The 19,253-nt window shown below is 42.0% G+C and overlaps 1 protein-coding gene across 3 annotated transcripts in view; it reads right to left on the bottom strand.

The window, feature by feature from the left end:
• TBC1D8 (TBC1 domain family member 8) overlaps positions 1-19,253 on the bottom strand; it is a 77,447-nt gene that overhangs the window by 13,271 nt on the left and 44,923 nt on the right. For all 3 annotated transcript variants that reach the window (XM_026647879.2, XM_026647882.2, XM_026647883.2), the window contains 5 exons: positions 9,226-9,433; positions 7,417-7,611; positions 3,454-3,636; positions 2,032-2,182; positions 852-1,066 (listed from right to left, as the gene is read on the bottom strand). In XM_026647879.2, the coding sequence (XP_026503664.1) occupies positions 852-1,066; positions 2,032-2,182; positions 3,454-3,636; positions 7,417-7,611; positions 9,226-9,433 (952 nt within the window). The remainder of the gene's footprint in view (positions 1-851; positions 1,067-2,031; positions 2,183-3,453; positions 3,637-7,416; positions 7,612-9,225; positions 9,434-19,253) is intronic.

Here is a 19,253-nt window from a genome sequence, read left to right as displayed (position 1 = left end):
TTTCACCCCCAGGGCTCCCACCGTCTGACAGCTTACCACAAAACACTGCTCTTCTTACTGCGGAGATATCCATATTTTTTTTTGGCGGGGGGGAGGGGGGAGGAAGAGAGAGAGACTAATTTTATTATTGCAACCCAGCTAAGACTTTAAGCCATAGGGCGATTTGCAAGTTCATACATGCCACTCTTGCATAGTTGGTTCATGTTGCCCCACATGAAAACACAGCATTATATCTGTCAAGATGCAAAATGGGCATCCAACTGTGTCATAACATGGGTTTTCTGCCTCTGTAGAGGTGTCTGCATGGAAGATAAGGGAGCTGGCTCATGGGTCTAGAACTACACTACTCCCCTGGTCAGAACTCAGGAGGGGAGGTGGAGACATTATTAGAGCCAATAGGTTGTAATTACACTGCATGGGTGCTATGTACTTGCCACCCATCCGGGAAGAGGAGGATTTCAGCTCACCAAATCCCTGCACAGGTCCCCTATGTGAAGCTCATCTTCGTAGGCCAGTTTACTTTGCTCACTCGCTGAGCGCTGCATGAGATAACTTGCACTCAGCACTAACAAGAGTAGTGGGAATTTATTTTTGACTCTCAATGAAAATTCTGAACATACACGGGGAACAAGTCTGAGTCAGAAAGGGCCATTTTTACATCCTCATTTTTCAGAGTAAAACTACACATTTAAATTATTCTTTCATTACATATGCAACAAATCAAAGCACGTTATTTATAATAGAGTCATTGCAAAACCCACTGAGGGGATAACAAAACTGAGTAAGCAGAGAATTGCTCCAGAGAGAGCGAGCGCATTAACATACTTTTCTACATGCTAATAATTCTTCACCTGGCAGTATCCTATTTTGGGGTTCCTATGTGCATAAGCTGTCAGAACTCTCCTCAAGGCTGCTATCCCAGTTTCATTCTGGAAGGCTGGGTGCTCAGGCAATGAGCGATGCAGGTCCCGTTCAATCTCCTCTGTTGCCATGCAACACTTGCCCATTGACGCCTCCACTAAATTTCCGTAGTAACCAGGATGGGAGGCAAGATCAGTCACAGCATCTGAAGGCAGCAGTAAGAGGAAAACATGAGGATTTCAGGTATAATGTCATTACGTGAATTATTTGTCAAAAGAAAAAACGTGAAGAGGTTTTTTCCCCCAAGGTCTATGAAATTAGACATTACTTGCATTTAGTGAACCCCTGCACCTAAAAAGGAGTTAAAATACTAGCAGTGATTTTCTAAGGTGCAATGTTTGCACAGAACATGAAACAGCTATTATTAAAGCCTAAATCACACAGTAGAAGAAAAGCCAGCTTGGTACTGACTTTGTACTGTGAAACATCCCCTGCTAAAAGCATTGCTGGGATAAATGTATTCAGTATTGAATGTAATGTCCAAAAAGAAAAAACTCCAAAAAGAAAAGGATTTAATCCTTGCAAATGTGTCTGAAACTGGACCCAATAAATTGGAGATCACATTGTAGGGAACAATCCTGCTCAGACAGGGCAATGAATGAAATTACTTGGTAAGTCTTTTCCAGCTATAGATTCCTGCCAATTTTTTAAGGGAAGCAGCAGCACTGCAGACCTAAAGATGCCATAACTTCAAAATAGTTAGGTTTAGCTAAGGTTAAATCAATACTTATATTACAGTCTAATGGTTGCCTCAAGAAGAACATTATTTCATAAACACGTGATGGCATTTTTATGCTAATTACATTGACAAAATTGCTATTTTTTCTGCGCACCACTGACCAGTTATGAGAGACAAAATAAAAATCTCTTATTGTTCTACCTAGGTATTTATACGGATACTATCCCCCACAGTATCTGAGCACCTCTCCTTCCTTCCTTCCTTCCTTCCCACTAGAGAATGTGATGGGATTACATGCAAAAATATCTAGCTTGGACACAGTTTTCCTTTGCTGAAGAACAATCTTTTGGAGCTTTCTTGCCTAACTGCATCTGTAGCTGCGTTCAGCCCTGGATCCTGGCTATATCCAAGATGTATTCTAGAGTTCTCACCTGAAAAGAGGAGCCAGAGTTTGCCTCGTAAAGATTCTGGGATTCCCATTGCAACAAGTTTTCTAATCTTCTCTGTGCGAAACATGCACACAGTTCTGCCATATTCTGCAAAATGGTCATTCCACAGTCTTTCTTTTATTTGTTCCCTGGACTGGAAACCAGAGGATAAGTTTTAAAACAAGCAGTATGCTTTTAAGGTCTAATATACAAAAAAATATTAAATACCCTCGATTTTCCTCTTTCATAAGGATTTCTTTTGGACCAGAAAATGTGGTAATAGACACGGGAGATCTACTTTAAGGGGCAAATCCTGCCCCATTCTGCCCTTGGGGAGGAACCTATGCAGTCCCACTGCACCAGGGAAGAGCAACACTAGGCAAGACAATGAGAGTCCCACTGTGTGCCAGAGCCCAGCTCCATAGGGACTGCCTGCGAGTTAGTGCACCAGGGGATGCACTGGTCCTTTTTTCCCCTCTCACAGCCTTTAGGCTGAAGCAGCTCCACTCTGCAGCCGGGGAGAGAAGGTGCTAGTGTTGTGCTTTGGCCATACTTTCTCTCACTACTAAGCTGCCAGAGGTCACAATTACTTCTCAAAAGGAGCTTACAGCAGCTCGACATTCATCGGGGGAGCCTGGGCAGCAGGGCCCCCTTCCCACACTCATGAAGTGGACCGAAGGCTTCCCAAAAAGCCTTCAAGAAATCTCCAGCCATGGTTCTCACAGACCCGAAAGATTAGTTCTTGTGACTGTGAATAACCGTGATTATCCTAAAGATCACAAGTAAAAGGGCAAACAACTTATTTTAAATGATAGTAGCACTGACAATACCAGGCTTCCCAAATCAATTGGGAGTCTGAGGGAGGAGAGACAACCGTGGGCTCCACAGGCCCATAAAGCTAGTTTTGTTTTGCTTTTTAAAGGGAAAGCTACACTGCTAGCATGAATACTATGAGCTCTTTGCTCGATCCACTAGTTCATTATAACTCTTGTAAGACAGCACTGTTGAGAGGCAGTAGTAATAAGAAAGCCTGATAAAGTATAAGTGTTGCAACTATGCAGACAGGATCCAACGCCACCTCTCTATCAAAATACCATTTTTAAAAATTCACACATTTGTGGTTGTGACATCATGTGAAAAGGAGTACTGTAAAGAGACACCAGTTTTTACTTATTGTGGGAGGGATGGTAAATAAATATTTTGGGGATGGAATGAGAAAAGAGCCAGGCAGGCAAAGGAGTACAAATGAACAAACAAAGAAGCTTACTACAGTTTAAACTCAAAACACACACAACCACACTTACACTTTCCTGCCAATATATAGTTCACTTTATTAAAAGAGGGCTTGGCCAAATGAGTTACCATAGTTATTTTTAAGACTTATTTTAAAAAGTTAATCTACAATTGCACCCTAGCTGTCCATACCATCCTGAAGTCACTCCCTTCAGCTCCGGACTGGTGAAAGACTGATCGTAGTGCCTCTGCATTTAACAAGTGATTGCTCTCCTTTTCACCTTCACTCTTGTCTTCGCTTTGGGAAGCCACCATTCCCAAATCCCGGGACTCACAGTCACTGTACACACATGTCGAATGAAACACGAGAGAGTTCTTGCAACATAGAATTAAAGAAAAAGAATTTTTGGAAAGGGTTTAAAAAACTGTACTGTAGGTATAATGTTTGAGACAACAAGAGCCAACACAAACTAGTGAAGCAGGTAACTTGGTTATAGTCTTAACTTTTCCCCAAATTTGAAAATTTTGACCTAAAATGAAGTACCAAAATCCACAGTTAGGCACCTAATTAATAATGGCCTAATTAGTAGTTTTGCTGAGCGCTTGCAGTCACTACGTAAAGTCAATGGGAGCTGTAGGTGCTCAGCACCTCTAGATCAGGATTCCATTGCTACCTTCCCTCATATTTTTTAGGAAGGAACAGGAAGTGTTTTTCAATTCCTTTTTACAGACAAGTTAGCTAGTAGCCTTTACAACTGTGCTACTCCATCGTCTGGATTTAGCGGGGACACTCCCAGCTTTTGATAAGCTACCCCAACACCCTAGCTTGGGAGCCAGAGCTCCAGGACAGAGACATACAGCTCATCTCGTGTCTCCCGGGGCTGAGTACCAAGTGGGATTATCGTGCAGGTAGAGGAAAGTTAGCTATGGTGAGGCCTTAGGAGGTAACCAGGCAGCAGCCCAGGATTCAGCCTGTGGCAGGTCAGTTTTCACATCAAATAATTAGTGAATTTTTGGAGTAACAGAAACAGTTACTTAATTGATTGAGGGGAGTGGAGCAGGACGGGTGATTTTTGAACAGAGTGAGCATTCGTTTAAGGAAAAGATTGATTTTTGATGTATGAAATAGAAAATGTGCAAAGAGCACAAAAGGGGCCACCCAGGAGATTGGGATGGGGAGGAATAACACAGGAAAGTGACCCAGGAGAAGCCTGAAAGCCCCCTGATGTGAGGGGAGGGAAGTTCTCCACAATCTTATTCCTCAGTGGGGAGACAGAGTGTGGGAGATGCCTCCTAAAGACATGAAGGGAGGGGTGAAAATGCCTCTTCCTGAAAAATGCTGGGTTCCTGGCAGCTTAGCTGAATCCCAAGTCTTTAAGGCCATGAGAACTGACACTCAGACTGAAACTGCCTGTAATTCTCAAGGATATCAAAGTGCCATGCTCTACCCTGCACTTCCCCTTGAGATTCCTAGAGTCCCAACTTTTTTCCCCAAGAGTGTCCCAGGAAAACCTTTTGAAATATAAGCAGCTATGCTCTCATAAGAACGGCCATACTGGGTCAGACCAAAGGTCCATCCAGCCCTATATCCTGTCTACCGACAGTGGCCAATGCCAGGTGCCCCAGAGGGAGTGAACCTAACAGGTAATGATCAAGTGATCTCTCTCCTGCCATCCATCACCACCCTCTGACAGAGGCTAGAGACACCATTCCTTACCCATCCTGGCTAATAGCCATTAATGGACTTAACCTCCATTAATTTATCCAGTTCTCTTTTAAACGCAGTTATAGTCCTAGCCTTCACAACCTCGTCAGGCAAGGAGTTCCACAAGTTGACTGTGCGCTGTGTGAAGAACTTCCTTTTATTTGTTTTAAATCTGCTGCCCATTAATTTCATTTGGTGGCCCCTAGTTCTTATATTATGGGGACAAGTACATAACTTTTCCTTATTCACTTTTTCCACATCACTCATGATTTTATATACCTCTATCATATCCCCCCTTAGTCTCCTCTTTTCCAAGCTGAAAAGTCCTAGCCTCTTTAATCTCTCCTCATATGGGACCCGTTCCAAACCCCTAATCATTTTAGTTGCCCTTCTCTGAACCTTTTCTAATGCCAGTATATCTTTTTTGAGATGAGAAGACCACATCTGTACGCAGTATTCAAGATGTGGGCGTACCATGGATTTATATAAGATAGTCTCCGTCTTATTCTCTATCCCCTTTTTAATGATTCCTAACATCCTGTTTGCTTTTTTGACTGCCGCTGCACACTGCGTGGACGTCTTCAGAGAACTATCCACGATGACTCCAAGATCTTTTTCCTGATTAGTTGTAGCTAAATTAGCCCCCATCATATTGTATGTATAGTTGGGGTTATTTTTCCCAATGTGTATTAGTTTACATTTATCCACATTAAATTTCATTTGCCATTTTGTTGCCCAATCACTTAGTTTTGTGAGATCTTTTTGAAGTTCTTCACAGTCTGCTTTGGTCTTAACTATCTTGAGCAGTTTAGTATCGTCTGCAAACTTTGCCACCTCACTTTTTACCCCTTTCTCCAGATCATTTATGAAGAAGTTGAATAGGATTGTTCCTAGGACTGACCCTTGGGGAACACCACTAGTTACTCCTCTCCATTCTGAAAACTTATCATTTATTCCTACCCTTTGTTCCCTGTCTTTTAACCAGTTCTCAATCCATGAAAGGATCTTCCCTCTTATCCCATGACAACTTAATTTACGTAAGAGCCTTTGGTGAGGGACCTTGTCAAAGGCTTTCTGGAAATCTAAGTACACTATGTCCACTGGATCCCCCTTGACCACATGTTTGTTGATCCCTTCAAAGAACTCTAATAGATTAGTAAGACACGATTTCCCTTTACAGAAACCATGTTGACTTTTGCCCAACAATTTATGTTCTTCTATGTGTCTGACAATTTTATAGAAGAACATAATTCTTCACTTCAGCAAGTACTAGTTATCTGTCACTCAGTGTTTCTTAGCTTCCTGATTAAATATTGAGCATTTCTGGTCCTGCACAAAGAATAAAATGCCCTGATGGTTTATACAATACAGTAGAAAAGAATTTACTATAGGTTAATTCAAAAGATACTGTACCAAACACACAGTTAATTTGCCTACAGTTTATAAACACCGTAGGAAAAAATCGTTACATTAATCCATAAGAAGTTACTAGTAAATTGTAAATCACAGAATCATAGAAACATAGGATTGTCAGGGATCTCGTCAGATCATCTAGTCCAGTCCCCTGCATCGAGGCAGAACTAAATTTCTAGACCATCCCAAAGAGGTGTTTGTCTAACCTGTTCTTAAAAGCCTTCAATGACAGAGATTCCACAACCTCCCTTGGCAATTTGTTCAAGTGCTTAACTACCCTGATAGTTAGAAAGTTTTTCCAAACATCTAACCTAAATCTTCCGTTGCTGCATTTTAAGCCTATTACTTCTTGTCCTGTCTTCAGTGGCGAAGGAAAACAATTTATTACCCTCCTTTTCTTAACAATCTTTTACGTAGTAGGAGACTATTATCATATCCCCTCGTTCTCTTAAACAACCCCAGTTTTTTCAATCTTTTCTCGTAGGTCATGTTTTCTAGACTTTTAATATTTTTTGTTGCTCTCCTCTGGACTTTTTCCAATTTGTCCACACCTTGCCCGAAGTGTGGTGCCCAGAACTGGACATAATAGTCCAGTTGAGGCCTTATCAACACTGAGTAGAGTGGAAGAATTTCTTCTTGTGTCTTGCTTCCAACACTCCTGTTAACACATCCCAGAATGATGTTAGCTTTTTTTGCAACAGTATTACATTGTTGACTCATATTTAGTTGGTGATCCACTATAACCCCCAGATCCTTTTCTGCAGTTCTCCTTCCTAAGCAGTCATTTTACATTTTGTATTTGTGCAATTGATTATTCCTTCCTAAGTGCAGTACTTTGCATTTGTCCTTATTGAATTTTATCCTATTTATTTCAGACCATTTCTACAGTTTGTCACCGTCATTTTGAATTCTAATCCTGTCCTTAATCACAGGCTTCTGACCAATTTTCTGCTCCAGTTATGATTTTAGGAGATGCAGGACAAAAGGCTAAGTATCATCATCATTATGCAATTAGAAACAGATCAAAAGTTTAGTACCGTTTCTTTTTTTTCCAAGCAGTTATAGTGCACTGGGTTGCTGGTGTTGACTTGTTTTAGTCTCAGAAGCAGGTTCTCCACCAAGCTCTCTCTGTCCTTCAGCTCAATGAACTGAAAGGCCATCTTGCTCCTTATACTAATAATGATGGGATTGGGAAGGAGACTAGTGTCCTCCATCTTCTCTATACTAACCACCTATTCCAAAAACATGACAGAAAATGTATTAGTCACCATTCAAATACACTCCCTGATATACTGTACATGCACTGAAATGTACATAAAGGGATATATTTCTTTGCACACCAATATTAATTATGACTATTCAGATTGTCTAATGGTCAGATACACGCTAAAGATCAAGATTGATTAAATTTTCTTTACTTTAGACAGATGACCTTACCTCCTTCAGTCTAAAGATTTTCAAGAGTAACTTGTGATTTTGAATGCTCAAGTTAAGATACCTTATAGAAGCCTGATTTTCAAAAATCTGAGCACCTGCCTTCTGAAGTTCAGGCCAGATGAAGGTGTCTCAAACTGGGCACTCAAAATCATTATGCAACTTTTTAAAATCAGCTATGGTTTTGCTGACATTTAAAACAACAATTGGAATGGGATCAACATAACCAAATTCTTGAGGAAAAATGACGTTTCTTCCCAACAGCATTGAATTAAGTTTTAACTGTGAGCATAACAGTTTTTGATAGATATGAAATTAAAAAGCCATTGTCTCCAATTATGTACATTACACCACTTGTTTTCAGATGCTGTGTCACTACAAGTCACTGCTAGGGTCAGGACATCATTCAGAAGTTGCTGTTATTGGTTCAGGATGAAAGTAGAGCTTCATCATTAAGAGATCACAACTGCAGGCACAGGGATTGAAAAAAAATATATCTTTAAAAACCAAACAGCATCCCACTCCAGTGCATTTAAAATAGGTGCCTGGCAGTTATTACTTGCCATCTATGAGCCAGACAACGGCTAAATGAAATATATTGAAATGCTCATAATACTTGAAGGCCAGACTTTTTGCAGTGAGGGGAAAATGCCACTTAATTCTGCTGAAAGCAGAAACCAAATTCTACTGATTCTACATCAGAGTCCCAAGAAGTTAATTTTGTCTAAAAAAATCTCCATTAGATAAAAACGTACAAGTCTTTTTTAAAAGACCGGACTATCATGTCTGTGTTGGAGACCTGTGTGTCAGCACTGCCTCCAGAGCCGCCTGCTTCCCTCAGCTCCACAGGACAATCCACTGCCAATCAGTAGTCCCTTGTGTGTGGAATCCCCACAGGCTTGGTGGGGGAAGACGGTGCATGAAATGGAGGGAAAGATGCCATTGTATCTTATCTGCATGTGTTTTCAGCACCCAATGGGGCCCCAATCCTTGAAACCTTTGGGTGCTACCACAGTTAATAAAATAAATAAAACTGGCACTCCCTCTTTCCATACCTCTACCTTGGGACTTTCCCAGTTCTCATCCCCCATGCCTACTGAGGGGGGAATTGGGAGAATTTGGGCCACAGCTACTGTCAATAGCAATTATTCCTTGGATAGATCAATATCAATACAATATATTGTATTAATTGGCAATACTACTTTGAGAAATGCGTTGCCTCACCCAACTGCTGTATAGGAATTAATCTGCTAATGAAGATAAGAACAAAGCGTAGTGCAACTCTCTTCCACACATGCACATCTCCTCCTGATTGAAAACAACTGTTTTTCAGCTAAGTAAATGGACAGCAGCGGTTTGGATCAGCAAAAACCAGGCACAGTGTAAAATTAAAATCAAACAGCAGACCCTACCTCTCTAAGGGGGATGAGAACATTGCAACACCCACTTTCTTTGCTGGCAAAACAGATATAGCTGTCTGAAGTATACATCCTTCCTGCTGTGTGACAGCGACTAAATGGAGTCCACAGAGAACAGTCTGCAACTTCATGTAGCTTCTCCTTCCCCGGCAGTCTGAAAAAGGCCCGAAAGAACTCACTCTGTGCTCTAGCTTCGAGATCCCTTGTAAAAAAAAAAAAAGAAAGAGGGGGACAGAGAGAGAAATAAAAAATCTTGAAACCTAATATCTGAGCTTCCTTTCCAAAAGTAACATTAAAAAAGAAATAACAATCATTAAGAATAAGTAATGTAGAGTAAAGCTGCTACACACAGCAATCTTGCCAATCAGGTCTTTGTGTGACTGTGGAAGGCTGTAAAGGTGGCAACTTCTAAGTACAAAGAACTTAGCAATTGCTCACTTTTGACAAGTAACCTAAAAACAATATTACTACCTGTTAAGAAAGGAACACACACAAATTAATTTAAGCTGTCCCTTAGTTTTCAGTGTGCCATAGGCTTTTGTACGGGAAATGTCCACTGGAGGTGCAGGGCAGGGGACAAGGGGTAAAGGATATGACAGCTGGAATTTGCCATTCAGGGAAGCAGTTTTGATTTTGGGCACCCAGAAGGCAACCAAGGGCTATCAGTACATTCTCCCCCTTCACTCCTTTTTTAGTCAAGGACAAAGAGGATTAATTTATCATGATTATGATTATTATTACTGAGTGGGTGGAGATCTTTAATTCCTCATTCAATATTTATCAGCATTATCTGCTCCACTGCCACCATTCCTGATTCTTGCCTCCATACACCCCAAAAGTGATAGAAAAGCACATTAACTTGATACTCCTGCTAAAACATTCAGCAGTGAAATTGTTAACTATGCTGACATTTAAATCATCATCATTAAACTTCAGAGCTGACAGCCACTGATATGAATTAGAACAGTTCAAAATTCAGAGCAATTTTTGGGGGGCCATTTTGCAAACTCAGACAGGCATAATGGCATCAGATACATTCAGACTGAATTTAGAAGATTTCCTTTCTCCCCTACCCCCAAACCATGAAGGCGAGAGAGAATCCATGTAAATAAACATTTAGCCTTTGCCTGGTGATGCAAAAATTTTAAATGAGGATTTACATAGCCATTTATACTTTATAAATTACATTATAAACAAGGCCCTGCTCATTACACCATGTTGTGGTAGTATCAGTGAACCACAGCCCTGATATTCTGAGGATTTCCAAGAAAACAGTCATAATCCATACTTATTTGTGGCATTAAATTTTTGACAAGTCAGTCCTATTATTCTCTTTGCTGTGAATGAGTTTCTCCAACAAAACTCACCTAGGGGGAAACAAGGCTTGTCTTTGTTCCACTGAAAGAATGCGAAGCATGAGCTGACCTATGGAGTGTGGAGCTCCGCACAGCCATACTATGGCAAGCCAAGGAAGAGCAAGCGAAAAAACCCTCTCTCCACGTTACTTAGGAATAAAGGCTAAAGTCTCTTTTAAGAAATAACTTAATTTCCCTTTTTATTGAATGTTTAACTGTAGAAAAAATGAAGCCCGGTGAAGTGAGGCGGCGGAGCTGAGAGCAAATTGGAAAAGGAGAAAGGAAACTATAAAGCTAATAAACAATAGAAACAACAGAATGGACTTAAGCAGTGTTTCTGACCCACTATCTTCAGTAATAATGTTATCCCAGGAAAACAGACAAAAAGGCTCTATTCTGTTAAAAATAACGAAGAGAAGTATTCTTTACAAAGCAAGACAAAAGCTTTCTTGAGACTTAAATTTCCATAGCAAAAGAAAAAGAAACTCGGACAAGCGCATGCAACAAACTGCTATTTTGACTAAGCTGGGTCAGGATATGCCTCTCCGTTAGCTCAGCACAAAAATATTTTCCACTTCTGCACAACACAGATGAGCGTTAATGACAACATCCACTATTGTTCTATATAAGGTTGTTTTCTCCAGTTATTGTGCTGAGAAGGTAAGTTCCCTCCTGCTGCTATCACTTCTCATGCTTTGCGAATTGTATTAAAGTTAATTCTAGTAAAGCGACAGCTCTGCTGTGCTTACAGCTGAGAGCTGCTTACTGTTTAAAAGACGACCATTGTAAATACTGTACTCTACAATCCACATGATGATGCAGACTCCCTTGATATTTGCTGTGCCTCATGGAGGTGAGAGAGGGTTAGTGGTCCAAACCTGGGGTCATTTGAGCAAAGGGCCCCAGAGATTACAGCCACCCTAAAAATCATTTTATAAAATCACCTGGTTTTAACTTATTTTCCGCACACCGGGGGCTCAAACTATTATTCTAATCCTCCTAACACTGATCTCAGCCACCCAGGATTTATCCCACCTAACGCCTGGCATCCATTGCCTCTTTGGGCAGTTGTACTGAAGGGTACAGTTTATAAATCCAGATTGGCATGTGCCAAACTGATGTGCCTAAAAGGGTGAAATGTGCATGTGCAGCAAGATTAGAGCTCTGTTGAAGCCAGAGGATTTGCAAGGAGTCTTTTCACAATAACTGGGTGTCTCAGGGTGACCTGCTTGGGGTCACTGAACCTGAGCCGCTCCTATGCGGTGTGAGTTCAAGCCCTACCGCCTAGCAGTTTTCAGAGAATGTGTCTTCTGCCCATTCCTTACTCTCTACCTGCATTCAGCAATGTTTTCCCCAAAGACCAATATTTAGGGAAGAGCCCACCAAACGCCAAAACCAAAGAACTCAATTATTCTCTTATCTCTAGTTCACATGCCTCAGTGCTATTATTTCAGGTCACGTTAATCTCCATGGAGCGTTCTCATTCAGCTGCGTTCATCATATTGAGATCAATGGTCCGCTTCATGACTCTCTGAGCCTCCTGATGCAAACAGATGGATACAGCCCCTTCCCTATAAACTCGGCCCAGATTTGGGGGAGGGACTCAGCATCTCCCTACCTCCAGCTGGTACATACCCTCTTCACTTCCCCACGGCCCCTCCAAGCTTACCAGAAACAGGGAGGGTGCAGCTGGCGTGTGGAGGTGCTCAATGTAGTAGGAGTGTATGTGGGGGGGGGGTGGCTTGGAGCAGTTGGGGGTGGGGATGGTCAGAGCCATTGGCATGATAGAAGGAATATTGGAGCAGTGAGGGGGGGAGAGTCTGAGCAGTTGGAGGGAATACAGGGGGTGTCAAAGCAGAGAAGGAGAATGTGGGTGGATGTTGGAGCAGCAGAGGGAAGAATGGAATGAAAATAAGGGAGTCAGAGCTGTGTATTGAGGCGTGCTGGGGAGGTTCATCTATCCCCCAAAATCACCCACATCCATGAATCCCCAATGACTGCCCCCTCTCTCCAGTGACTCCATGCTAGTCCCTGCAATTTCTCAACAGCTCCTCCACTTGTGGGTCCTGTGCCAACACCTCCTTCTCTGTGCGAAGGAGGGAGAACCAGCCCTGCTGTACAGGCAGAGAGATGAGTCAGGGGCAGTGAAGGGACTACCATGGAGCCAGTGCATTCTGTGCCAGGATAATCATACCCAAGGAGCAGGGCCGGCTCCAGGGTTTTGGCCGCCCCAAGCAGCCAAAAAAAAAAAAAAAAAGCTGGTGCCTGGAGCCGGCCCTGCCAAGGAGCCAGAGGCACTGAAGGGCTGCAACTGGGCTCTGGTACATGATGGTGCTGAAAATTATTTGTTTTAAACTATGGAAATTAAATACCCCAAAACTTCATTAATGGTCAGTTAAGGTCCGCTGGTGGGTCTTGTGCCCTTCCACTACGTGGAGAGTGGCTAAACTTCTAGAAACCAGGAAATACTAAGTTAAGTAATACGGACCACCCCTGCAACACCATCTTAACTCTGCTGCTCCACTCCCAGCCCCTGGAGCTGGCAGGAGCCACTGAAAGGGGAGTGCAAAGGTTAAACTACCAAGAGAAGTGGTAGATTCTTCATCTCTTCAAATCAAGACCGGGTGCTTTAGTCCATCACATATATTAGGCTCAATACAGGAGTAACTGGAATTCTCCGGCCTGTGTTATACATGAGGTCAAGCTTAGACCATCAAATGGTCTCTTCTCGCCTTAAAAATCTAGGAGTCTACAGTAAGTAGACTGAAGAAGGACAAAGAGAATACTCCATTGTTTGTGTTGTGTTCTACAGCTTTGAGTTCCAGCATTTATCTGCATGCACTCCAGCTGCATTCCCTGAGCTAGGTGTAACTGTACTGAATGGTGGAAGGATTAGTTTGAGCAGATTGGCAAGAGTTGTCACTATGATATGAACAGAGCCGCATGTATACAGAGAGAGATCAATTATGCTTTATGTCAATGATTAATTCTGTAGGTTGTGTCAGCAGAGGTGCACAGGGGTGTCTTTTTCCCATGGGGATTGTTAGCAGTCTGACATACACAACAGTGGTCTCTGGGGCTTAGAGAGGGGTAAGTGAAGGCAAGGTCTCAGAAGGAATCTTCAGGGCAAGTGGGGGAAGAAGTTGTAACACGTAGCAAGTCTGGCATGGTTTGAGTGGAGTAGGCTCAGTGTAAGAGTGTAGCCCAGATGTAGGTAGTTCCTGTTTGTGACACCTGACCTAAACCCAAATTTTGCTTTAAGCCATGGCTACATTACAGGCATTACAGCGACACAGCTACAGCACTACAGCTGTGCTGCGGTAGCGTCACAGGCGACAACTTCTGATCCCGTCGGTGGGTGCTCGACCCCCATCTGCCCCTGGCCCCACCCCGATTCCACCCCTGCCCCGCCCCCATTCCAACCCCTTCCCCAAAGTCCCCGCCCCAACTCCGCCCCCTCCCTGCCCTTATTCTGACTCCTTCCCCAAATTCCCGCCCCTGCCCCACCTCTTCCCCACCTCCTCCCCTGAGCGCGCCACATTCCCGTTCCTCCCCCCACCCTCCCAGAGTAGCCAAACAGCTGTTTAGTGGCGACCAGGCGGGAAACGCTGGGAGGTAGGTGGAGGAGCGGGGACACGGCATGCTCAGGGGAGGAGGCAGAGGAGGAGGTGGGGCAGGGGGTGAGGGGAGCTTGGCTGCTGGTGAGTGCAGAGCACCTACTAATTTTTCCCTGTGGGTGCTCCAGCCCCGGAGCACCCATGGAGTCGGTGCCTATGGGTAGCGTAGACACTTCCTACAGCAACGTAAGAGGTTTTTCTCATTGCTCTAGGTAATCCACCTTTCTGAATGGTGGTTGCTAGGTCGACAAAAGAATTCCTCCATCAACCTAGCAGCATCTACACTGGGGTTAGGTTGGTTTAACCATGGAGCTCAGGGTTATGCGAATATAACTTTTAAGAAGAGACCAGGCTTTAGTAAAAAGAATGTGTTAGGCTGTCCTACAGTGCTCATGTGCTCTGTTCCACAAGTGTTCTGTAGCAACTGTGAGAGTAGATTGCTAGTATGTGAAGCAGCACTTGAAGGGGGCAGAGTTAAATTTGCATTGCAGGGGTGGAAGATACCTTAACTTTGGATTTCCAGATTTTTGGAAGTTTAGCTACTTTCCACTTTAGGGACCGAAATGAGGCACCACTGGGCAACCTTTAGTATATATAAATGAAGTTTTGGGGTATTGAAATTGCATGAGAATTTGAGAAAGTATTACATGGTGCATGCAGTCTCTGTGTATATGGAAATTATATAGCTATGTATATGAACTCCCCCACTATAAAATCGTGTTTATACAATATTGTGTGTATAAACACACAATACATAAATGTTCATTCATATCTGTAATATGAACAACTATTCATTGGCATTTAACAAAGACCACTTTGATGCCTGGAACATTAGGGTTCTCTCCACAAAGAAATAAGCAGCACTAGCTGAACCAATTTTAAAATCAGGCTTTAGCTAACATGGGCTACACGTCCCCTGTTTTAGCATAAACCAGAAAATTGCATTCGAGCCAGTTTTCTAAATGTGATCTTTACTGTTCCCCCTCTTCAAAACATGTCTTCCACATTCTGCAACACAGACTTCCACCCTGCACTGTGGGTAGTGTAGGACAAGTATCAAATACCTATGCTAGTAAAATGTTAGTACAGGAGTACGCCAATACTTGACTCTGGGCAACGCGGAGAAGCCTGAGCGTCTCACGCTGAGATGAGTGTTCATGCAATTTAGAAGTGCTGTGCCTTGTCCCCTACAAAACTGACGCCTGAGCATTTATAAAATGTTACAGACAGCATCCAAGACAGCGGAAAACCTTAAGCTGGCTATGTTTAACACTGGCTGTCAAACATTGCTTTGCTCAGTTTCATCCCTCCCTCCTGAACAGTGGCTGAACTCTGCCTGGCCACTGTGAACATGGCATAATTGTGTTCAATACCTGGCATACAGGGTGCACCCAGAATCCATTAGCACAAGATGATGAGCATACTGTCAGCAGGGGTTGAATATAGTAGCCTCTCTATACCAAAAGAACAAGTGTTTCTGAATACTCCTTGTTTTGTCTTTTTTTTGCGGGGTTGCGGGGAGAAGAGTATGTCTGTGCTTTATCATTTCCATTTTACAGCTGGAGAACTGGAGTAGAGAGAGATTATGAGATTTGCTCACAGTCCCAGAGCTGTGGCAGAGCTGAATCCAAATCTCTCCCAAATCCCAGTTTAATATTTCACAAGATCATCCTTCCTTCCCACCAGAAATCAAACACAGGAGTGCTATAGTATAGACAGAGATAGATCTTTGAATACACCTGAATTAAAAGGGACGGGGCAGCCACATACAGACAATACTCAGTTAAGAAGGAAAAATAATCTGATATATTTAAGAATTTCAGAGAAGTTACAAAGGAACAAGAAAAAATACTGCTGTAACTTTGGCATCTTGCAACGGCGGATGGTGCTCACCAATACTTGTTATATTAAAATGAGAACATTTATGCTTTTTTCCTTTCAAGTTTTTTTTTCATCTGGCTGGATTTCTGTTACTGTGGAGGAGGGACAGCAACTCATAGCTAGTAAAGTTACAACACTATATAGATACACTGCGTGTTTCAGCCAAAACAGGTCTTAAAGTATCTTAACATTTTATTTTGCCACAATGTCCTGACTCATTAGCCTCACCTCTCTTTGAGCTAACAGAATATATGTTAAAACCTATATAAATTCACAAAGTGCATGCTTGCCTTTTGGCATGACGACATGCACTGCAACACCACATGAAGGTTTTTTTTAGGGGAAAAAGAGGATGCATTAGGTCAGGTCTATACTAAAACATTAAGTCAACCCAGCTACGTCACACTCAAGGGTGTGAAAAATCCACACACCTGCACAACATAGTTAAGCTGACCTAACCATCAGTGCAGACAGCACTAGGTCAACGAAAGCATTGTAGCTACCGCCTCTCGGGGAGCTGGATTAACTACAGCAACAGGCGAACCCCTCCCATCACTGCAGTGAGTGTCTACACCAGTGTTACTCAGACTGGCTCTCGAGCCGCAAGTGGCTCTTTAATGCATCTCCTGCAGCTCTTTATAGCACAAATTAAAACACTGTGTGATTTAATTATTAACCAATCTATGTTACTATGTTATTAACCAATTGTGGTTGATAAAATAATAATACTTGGTCAGTCATTTTGCTGTGAGAATATTATATATATAAATAAAATAAAAGCTAAATAGTTCCCCTGTCATACGGTTTAAATATGAATACATAGAACACCAGTATATGAAACAATGAATTCTCACTACTGCAGTTCTTTTGGGTAATGTTGATTGCTAATTTGGCTCCTGAACCCCTGAGGTCTGAGTATCACTGTTCTACACTGAAGCTCTACAGTGGCAAAAATGCAGTGCTGCAACTGTGCCACTGTAGCAGTTTACATATAGACATAACCGTAGCTTCCCGTCATTAGGGAAGGATGCCAATCCTAACATCACTGGAATTGCCTGTTCGGAATGACTCATGAAGCAAGATCAGACAGCGGCACCAGGAGACCACACCTTACCCACCACTGCTCTAAAAAAAAGGTGCTGAGATGGAGGTCAGCTTTGTGGGATCTGGGAAAGAGAACAAATGGCAGCACAAGAATGAAATGCAGTCAGTACTCACATCGCTGTGGGCTGAGATGAAAACTTATATGAAAAGAATCACAAGTGGAACAGAAGAGCAGAATTCGGTTACCCAAAGAGATATGCTATGCATTTCCGCTTCTCAGCAACTGTGTGCCCTCATAAATATATCCCAACAAAAGTACAGCATGTAAAATATCTATGGCAGTTAAAAAAAGGTACCTCTAAAGTTAGTTGCTGAAACAGGAAAGGTAACCCTTTAAATGTGATACAGCAAAGATTGAGATCTATGGGCCCATGATATCAGCTGTAAGTTTGCCAGTAATAAATACAATATTATCCTGGAGACAAGTTAAAATGACTCAATTAAGGTGGTGAACCCAAGCACTGAGGCATAGCCTATGCTGATATATGGACACTGTCAAGGTTTATTATTTACAGAGAAGCATGAACAGTGTTTGGCAAATAAGCTAAGTTCCCTGTACTAGGTTATCTTCCCCTTCCTAAAAAAAAAAAAAAAAAAGGGATTCCAAAGATTCCATTCTGAGTTTCAAAACCCCTCCAGCACTGAAACATGAGTGCAATGTCCCCACCTGCTGGGGACTGCTAAACTCAAGCAACTCACCTCTTTTCTTTCTGGTACTGGCAGTTCCATATTTATGAATCAACAGGCAACTAAAACAAGTAGCATTATTTTTATATGTACCAGTGAGAAAATATGATGAAAGTTAAGAAAAATATACCCCCAAAAAGAGAAAAGAAAAAAAAAAAGTTGTTTTGTTCCCTATTTTCCAGGGCAATCAGCAGACTACTCTGCGCTCCCCCCGCCCTTTTTTTTTTTTAGCCTGGGTTCCCAACTTGCACCTTGTTGGATTCTAGGATTATCTTTGTTTCCAGCACATTGAGTGACTAGTAAGACTGAACTATGATCATCTATATGTGACCTAAAAGTTACCTTTTAAAAGTCTTTTACTTAAAGGAAATAATACACATATGGCTGACAAAAACAATTCCTGGACAGTATTTCAACATTTCAGACTGTATCCTCGCTGTCAAATGTGTTTTCTATATTTTAAAACCAACAAGGGTCATATTGGCAGGATCTCAGTTTTGTTGAGTCACTGCCTGTTCATATTCAAAGAACTAAAACAACATGTAACTACAGAATAAAACATCTAATGACAATGTTCTGTTGGTAAGTAGCTAGATGACGTCTCACTTTTGGAGAAAGGTTACTCACTATTTTTTCATTCCGTGGGGTGAGAAGTACCTGATATGTATAAACTGGGAAGTATTGGTAAAAGATTGTCGTTTTATTAAAAACACATTGATATTCTGAGCCTCCCTGTCAGAAGCAATCACATGGATGAAAGCAACATTTGTGATGCAAGCTATTTCATCAACCAGTTTCCATTCAGCTCTGACACTGGCTTAACAATCAAAAGAACTTTTTTGCTTTAAATATTTTGCTTCAAATTCTATCGATTGGTAACTCATCATTACACAACAAGAAAAACGATTTAAGACAGTAACAGCCCAGAGAAATTATTATCCTCTTCAAATCTTATTGGCACCGTATGCACCCAATTACATTTCCACTCAGGCCATTTCCTCAAGAAGTGTTTGTCCTCTACACATCCTGAATGAGATGGAAGCAGAAAATCAAAGAAAGCAGTAAAACAGCATTTTCAAACCCTCACAAAGAAAGAAAATCTAATCTCTTTGGATAAGAGAGTTATCTTATGTAACAGTGTAGTTCATGGCACTGAGCTGCATTTGCAATAAAGGCCTTTTGTGGTTATCAACTGCCCCTCAGCTTCACTTTGCTTTTGAGTGTGCTTAAATGGGCATTAATCCCTTTGTAATCCATGTCTATGAACATCATCATTACATTAAGAAGGAAGGAAACTGATTTACTATCTGCTTTGACACTAGGCCCCAATATTGCTCTTGTCACAAATTATGGACCTGATCCAGCATAGGTGCTGACT

The sequence above is a fragment of the Terrapene carolina genome, unplaced genomic scaffold (genome assembly GCF_002925995.2).
Source record: "Terrapene carolina triunguis isolate 2854851 unplaced genomic scaffold, T_m_triunguis-2.0 Scaffold21, whole genome shotgun sequence".
In the NCBI taxonomy this organism is placed as follows: Eukaryota; Metazoa; Chordata; order Testudines; family Emydidae; genus Terrapene; species Terrapene triunguis.
This window is presented reverse-complemented; position numbering and strand designations above follow the sequence as displayed.